Below are 7,326 nucleotides of genomic sequence, written 5' to 3'. Positions count from 1 at the left end.
TGCGGTGGTTGTGGCAAGGAGAAAAGAAAACCTTCAGCCGCGGCGAGATCTACGGCGTCTCGCACGCACTGGGAAAAATATGCAAGCGCGGAGCCGTGAACGTGGAGGAGGCAGGGCACCAAGACCACATCCTGCTCCTCAAAAAGTCTGCAGCACGGCGAGGAGAGAGGTGTGGGTTGTTTGGTGCTTTTTTACAGCTCAGGCAAACAGAAGACTTAATTTACAAGGATGTTTTACGGCACGATCTCAGGGTGCGCGTTAGTGTGCTACGATTTGCGCCGTGCGGCCACAGACATTGTCCCAGCCGGGTCACCTGGCTGGGTCAACCCTACCAAAGCCCTTGAGTTTCAAACAATAACAGGTTGATCTCCAGGATAGAAACAAAATGCTTTCCATTGTCCCACGAGCTGGCTCCATCTCCCAGGACAGCACGGCAGGGCAAGCTCAAACAAAGGACCCAAACTGGCATTCCCAGCCCCCGGGAGGCGGGTGAGCAGCCACCGGGTTATATATTTAATCTCACAATGGCACCCAGGAAATGAATGGTGTCTCCAGGAGATGAATACAGCCCGGCCCATAGCAACGGGCAAACCACAAGAAAAAGATCTGGGAGATCCCGTCCTTCTCAGCCCAGCTGCCATCAGGCCAGGAATGGAGAGAAAGGGCTTTCTTAACCCTTCAAGTGACGGAGCTGAAGAGGCATCGAGCGTCCGTCGCTGGTGGGAGCGGGGACAGGCTCTGCCCTTGCGGCTCCGGGGCTGGGCTCAGCAAGGTTTGAGGCCTCAAAAGCAAAACATGAGGCTTCAAAAATTAGTCACAGACACCCCAAGCCTGTCTGCACTTTGCTCTCTGTTTCAAAACCTCCTATTTTTACGCTATGAGTTTTCTGGACTACTCAGGTCCCATCTCTGCCCTTCCCTCTTACAGCAAGCGAAGCGGAAGGAGCCAAAGACACTTGGATTTCCAGCTCAGTTACTGGGAAACCCGGGAAAATTATTACCCTTTATTGGGTTCAAAAACCGCCCAAGTTTGCCTGGGTACATCTTTATATTGTGACTCGCATGGTGCCAGTCTCAGATGGGTCATGTCTCCAAGCACAGAGCTGAGACCCACGCTCCTAACAGAAAGGGAAAAGAGATATTTAATTTTAAAATGAGAGCCCTAAATACAGGCTGGTGTTGTGACAAATGCTTATCACCAGCCAGCTCTCGGAGCCGGGACCGTGTCCTTCCTGTTCCTTTCTTCCACCCCTTCCGTGTTGTTCTCCAACCCACTCCTGCGCGGGCTCTGCCAAAAAGATATTGTGCCTCACGCAACAAAGAAAAATTCTTTGCTGGCTTGTTCTAAGGCCTGATAAGATGAAAACGGAATAGAGCCAAGTGCAGGAACTGATTCCCAGCCTCAGGATGGGTTTTGTTCGTTGTTAATAAAAAAGAAAAGTGAACTCTGGGCCAGCTTAATTGCTTTCAGCAAAGATCAGCCCTACTATAAAAGAGATTTATGAGGGCACTGATGGTTCCTGGACTACCTGAGGATCTGATAAAGTTGCAGGTATAATAAATACCATAATGAGAAGACCTGTGCTTGAATGCACAAGTGCCACCGAGCTAGGTTTACCCCAGGGAAGCTGGCTGTGGTGGGAGCTGCTCTGTGCTGGTGACCCTGTTTATGTCAGTGAGGACAGCCCACGGCACCTTCACCCTCGGGAACGGGGGCACGGCACGGCTCTTTGTGCATTTGGAGCCCTTCTGTTCCTTCCGTAGACTCAGCAGAATCAGCCCTGGCTAGGATTTGAGAGATCTCAAAGGATGAGCTTAGAGTGACAGAGGTTTTGGCGCCACCTCGTCCTCTCAAGCCACCAACTCGAGAGCCTCCAGGAGTTCTCCTGAATCCCAGCCCAGCCCTCCAGAAGGCGAGTGCGCGCGGCAGCGTATGGTCACTTCGACAGTGCAACCACTGGACTATTTTTAACGCAAACGTCAACAGACTTAACTGTGCTCCTTACCCCACTAACCACCCTAGATTGAGGTAATCAACTCCGCCACATTATCACGGCCATTAACGGGCACGGCGCGACCCAGCTCCCTGTCGACGCGGTGCTCTTACCCGTGTGAGTCCTCTGATGGGCCTTCAGGTGGGAGCTCTTGGTGTAAACTTTTGAGCAACCTGCAAAGACAAAAAGAAAAACAACTTCCTCATGAGAAAGGGGCCCTTGTTCAAACAAACCCAGAACGTCTGTTTGAGGTTAGGGACGCAGCAGGACTGAAAAGCACTCTGGGTAACTGTATGCAAATAAGCCTGGCTACACTCGTTTTGTTTCAGCAATAACTAAAGAGCATTTGTTCTCCGAGACAGACAGAACTTGAAAACACTCGGGTTTTGCCACACAGCCCACAGGCATTGCAAATTGCAGAGGGGAAGAGCCAAGCAGAGACTTTCAAATCCTTCCCTTTCCTCAACCAGGTCTTCGAGGCAGGATGAAAACACCAAGTTCACCACCGTTAGCTCTTGGCTTTCTTCTTTCTGGATTTCCAGATGAGGTGCCGCTACTGCGAGGCTGGAGGGAAGATGTATTCTGTAATAGTGCCAGTCCCAGCAGATGTTCCAGGAAGCAGGAAACGCCAGGTACGCCGTGGAGCCACCACTTGGCTTTCAGAATCCAGAATAAAGCCAATGGGATGTTTTTTCAGAAGGTCAGCAAAAACAGGTTTCATCAAAGAAAGGCTCTTAACAGAAAGACGTGACTTTGGCAAAAGTTTCGACAACAGCTGTCTCACAATGAATCATGGCTAGTTCCTCATTTCAGTTACACAAAGCTTGGAAAACTTCTCCTGCCGCCCTTATGGCCCTGCTTCATCGTGTTTTGACAAGTATATTAAAATACGAATTTGAACTTTGTTGTGACCAGCAATGTAGTCATATCTTTCACGGCAGTGTTTCCACACAGCCTCAAGAAGCCTCTTGCAGGCGATCAGGTCTCCACCCCATCCTCCTCGGGAGCCGCGGGAGCATCTCGCTGCCTTTCCCCTCCCCGTGCTGGAAGGGATAAAGGTTGGTGACCCAGTTCAATTTTGCTTCTGATGCTCCGAGGCCCCTTCTCAGGTCTCTCAAGCTCAGGAGAGGGATGAGTATGCGTGAGACCAAGAGCTGCCTCCCCGCTGGGCACAGAAACGAAGCCACCGAGCACCCCGAGTGGTTTCCAAACCCAGTGGGAGCAGCACAGATTTCCCCTTGAGCACACAAGAAGAAAAAAGTGCTGGGGCCCCCACCTGGAAACTCAGACCAGGGGTTTCCAAACAGATCTCCCCTGTTCACCTGGTGTATTCAGAACGCTTTCTGTCACTTCCTCGTGCAGACCTCCCCAGAGAGACCTGTGGCCCCTGCCATCCGTCCTGACTGGTTTCACCTCTAGCTGAACCTCGGCGTGAAAGGATTAGAAGAAGCCCTCCTCCGTCTCCGCACGTACACGCTATCGAGCCACACAGTGTTTACTCAGAGCAGGTTGTTCTTTTTTTTTTTTTTTTTTTCCACCACAGATGTGTTCCTGCCTTCCTCTGCGGGCCAAAATCCTGAGAGCAGGAGAGCTTTGCCTTGGTAATAATGCATCCTGCAGGAGGGAAGGAGTCTGTCTGGGAGCACTTGTCCCCTCACACCCTTAACCTGTCTCCCACCATGACCAGCAGAAGGTAGAAAACTCAGCACAAGCTGAGTTAACCTCAAGAACATACGTGCAGATTCTGGCTCAGAAAGTCCCTCATCTGCAGGTTGCCAGAGGGTGGGAAGGTGTCAGCACAGACACATCCTGTTCTTAGATACTCCCTCGGGTCACTGCTGTGCTTTCTCGCTTGGGAAATGCTTCCTTCTCTCCCATGTGGTGTGAATGAACTCACAGCTGTGGATCCTGCGAGTTCTCTGGGCAGGAAACCCTGCAAGATCTCCTCCTGCCAAGGCATCAGGGGTCTTTAGATGGACACGGTCACCCAGCTTGGTGACACACAAGGAATGGCTTCAGCTCTGGGCTGAAGTGGACAGGAAAAGTCAATGAGAAAGGCAGCACAGTTTCACCTGCAGAGAGCATGTTTCTGCTCAAGTTTAGGCAAGGCCAGAGCAGATTTCCAGGAGCATCCCCACACCCTGGAGGAGCTCGCTGCCTCGCAGAGTCAGGTTTGCTTTTGCCAGAGTGGGAAGGGGAAAGCGAGGGGAAGAAAAAAAAGCATCAGCCAGCACAGGCAGGATCAACTTCTACTCTTTGGTGGCGGTAGGAAGGCCACTTCCCTGGGGCTCTCCACCCAGCTCCACAGCTCCCTTCATCACGAAGACAAAATGATTTCAGATTAAACTCCTGTGGAAGCCTAAGGTAGCCTCAGTGTGTCAGGAAGAGACCTCCCGCCTCCACCAAAAGCCAGTAGTACCTCAGCCATGAGCATACCTGGGTAATCGCAGTGATGGATTCTCCTTTTCTCCAGCTCGGGGTTGTTGCGTCTGTTGTATTTGGGGGGCTGCATGACAATGTGCCCTTGAGAGAGGGTCCCAAGGCCGTTGGGGACTGGGGGGACCTGGGATGACTGGACCAACTTCAGTCCAAAAGTGGCTTCATAGGATGGTGGGGGAGAGATGGTGTTGATGAGCTCGGGTTGATTTTCTGGGCTGCCAGGCTGTGAGTTGGGGGGCGAAGGGGGCAGGTTCACCCCCGGAGCAGGGTAGAACTGCCCTGAGATGTTGAAGTTTCCCTGTCCCTGGGAGACGTGTGGGTACTGCTTGACTGGCCCTCCTGGATGAACAGGCCTATGGACCACGCTGGACATGGCGTTGCCCGTGGACATGGTGACACCGCTGAGGCTGTTGATGGCTGTGGTGCTGCTGGATGAGGATGTCAGGGTGGTCATGTCAGCGCTGCCGCCGCCGAGAGGCATCTGGTAAAGCTGGGATTGCTGCAGGTTGGCCGATAAGGGGATCTCAGAGGGCATCTCCTGCTTGATGAAGATGTTGTTCACCGCCACCGACTGGGGCATGCTGAAGACGCTGGTGAAGTCGGGCAGGGTCTGTGTGGAGCCGGAGGCGGAAGAGCAGGGCTGAGCGAAGCTGGTGCCGGGCTCCGTTTTGATCTGTGGGAATGGCGTCACGGGTTTGGGCGACCGGTAAAGTCCCGTGCGCAGGTGCGTCGTGTCCGGCAGGATCACGTTGATGTTCACGCTGTACGGCGTGGAAGCGGGCTTCTCCGTGGAGAAGAACTCATCCACCACGGAGGCGCTTTCCCGACGGTACTTCTTGTCTGGTATCATTGGGATGGGTGGCACCTCGTTTGAAAGGTACTTATCCATTTCAGACCGTGCCTATGGCAAAAGAAATAAAATATATACATACAAGAGTGACTTTGACTCACTGGTGGTGGGAGTCTGACCTTCATCAGGTATTTCAGTTGGCAGGGAAGGGTGGCAAGAGCAGCCCAGGAGTCACAGGCTGCAGGGATTTAGCCTCCATCTCTGACCCAGCCCCAGATTCCCCAGGAGTGAATCACTGTCCTCTGTCCCACTTGCCTCCTACCTATGTGCACTGATAGCAAAGGGTAAGCTAGGCAGAGGATGCAGTTATGAGAGAAATACAGCCTGATAAAGAAGAGCCAAGCTTTAGGTACAAAACTCTGGTCACACAAACAAGAGAATTTAACGCTAGAAATGGGATGAAATCAGCAGCTCTGCTCCAGTCAGCCTCATGCTTCGGGCGTGCTGGGTCTGCTGCCCACCTTGGGCATGCTGGCTCTGGTCCCCTCTAAACTCAGCCACCTGAGATGTGTTGTGTTTTATTCTAGGACAGGATCTTCAAATAACTGAGAATAGTCTAGGGCAGTATCTTTAATTAATTGAGAATCCTTTGTACTCTAGGCCTAGAATTCTAAGTGACGTTGCTGCAGATTCTGTGGCCTAAAATGGAAAGTGCCAGGCCTGCTATTGCTATCCTGGCTTGCTAAAGCCACTCAGCCCTCGCCTAACCTTTGGTTTAGTTCTGGTTTTGTAGAGCTCTTTTTCCAAGTCTGGGCTCTCCACGCTAACAGGACCTCTAGCTCACACAACCACCGCTCGCCGAGTTTCTTCCCCTCCTGGTTCACGTCTGATGAGGCATCCCACTGGATCCAGGCCCAACAATTCAGCAACCTGATGGAGCAATCCGCTAGGAAATTCATCCCCTGGCATTGGATGACTCAAGTTCTGCTCTTTGTGGTTAAAGATACCAGCACTAATGCTCTTCTGCAAAGCTGCAGCCTTTAATTACGTGGTTATCCATGTGTCAAGCTCATTGCAAAGCCCTCGTAGACTCATTCATATGTAGAGGAGCTGGCAAAACCACCGTGTTTCCCTGGCAGAGCCTACAGCGCACTTCAGGAGAGCGAGCCGATTCACCCCACGCCCCGCGCGCTTGAGCCGAGGGTTTTACAGCTCTGAACTATGTCACTGGAGTGCAACGGGCCAAAGTCATCCCTGCTGCAACTTCATTGCTCTTAACAAAGCTGGACGGGACCCAAGAGATTTCCTCGCCCTTTCCAATGAAACGTATCACCTGTGCTTCCAGCTAATTCAAAGAACCTTTGCACCTCTGCGAGCCGTACTGGCAACGCACGGGTAAGCTGGCTTCCACCCAAACACAGGTACGTGCTACAAATACACCCTTTTCTACACGGGTGGAAGCTCAGAGCAGCTGGACTCCAAAGAGTTACACTGCCTGGAGGCGAGCACACTGCCACTGGGACTGCGTCTTCCACGCCACTGGTGTGTGCAGACACCCTGCCCGTCCTCAGCCAACCCACGGGCCCTGAAAAGTCCCTGCCCCTGCTGAAGGAACCTACGCCTTGGCACTTCGTTGTCACATCCTCGCCCAACCACCTCCAGCATCCTCCCCATCCTACTCCAGGGTGGAAAACCCTCCCTCGGGCGTCACCTACAGCAAAGGCGTAGTCAGGAGGTAAGGAAGAGAATCAGAGACTCTCAACTCCATCCTCATGGACTACTCAGAACCTCTCTCAAGCAGCTTACTTGCCCGAGGGAGAGCCATGCCGAAGCTCTGGAGCTGAGCCCACTGTGCTCCTGAGTTATTTTATTATTTCGGTTCCCCTGGGGAGCCAGTCCGCCCCAGGCGGTACCAGAGGCCCCGAATGCCACACATACCTGAGCAGTGAAAGGACCCACTCGCCCGAGTGGGGGCAGGGGGAAGGCGTTGGACGCCTTTTTTACTTCTTATCTCTGGCATTTAACTTTCTCACCTTCAGTTCCCAAGGGAAGGTCTCTCCCCCGAGGACTCCACTGAGTCCCTACACAAGGTGTGACCCAGGCG

General features: G+C 52.7%; 1 protein-coding gene across 1 annotated transcript in view; it reads right to left on the bottom strand.

Annotated features, from left to right (window-relative positions):
* LOC104278112 (Krueppel-like factor 5) overlaps window positions 1-5,321 on the bottom strand; it is a 6,465-nt gene extending 1,144 nt beyond the window's left edge. The window contains exons 1-2 of the mRNA XM_009874990.1: window positions 4,430-5,321; window positions 2,107-2,166 (exon numbers count right to left, since the gene is read on the bottom strand). Of these exons, the coding sequence (XP_009873292.1) occupies window positions 2,107-2,166; window positions 4,430-5,321 (952 nt within the window). The remainder of the gene's footprint in view (window positions 1-2,106; window positions 2,167-4,429) is intronic.
* Window positions 5,322-7,326: the final 2,005 nt, after the last annotated feature.

Source organism: Apaloderma vittatum, unplaced genomic scaffold (assembly GCF_000703405.1).
Source record: "Apaloderma vittatum isolate BGI_N311 unplaced genomic scaffold, ASM70340v1 scaffold23948, whole genome shotgun sequence".
Lineage (NCBI taxonomy): Eukaryota > Metazoa > Chordata > Aves > Trogoniformes > Trogonidae > Apaloderma > Apaloderma vittatum.
Note: the sequence above shows the minus strand (reverse complement) of the source record. Positions and strands in the feature narration are given on the sequence as shown.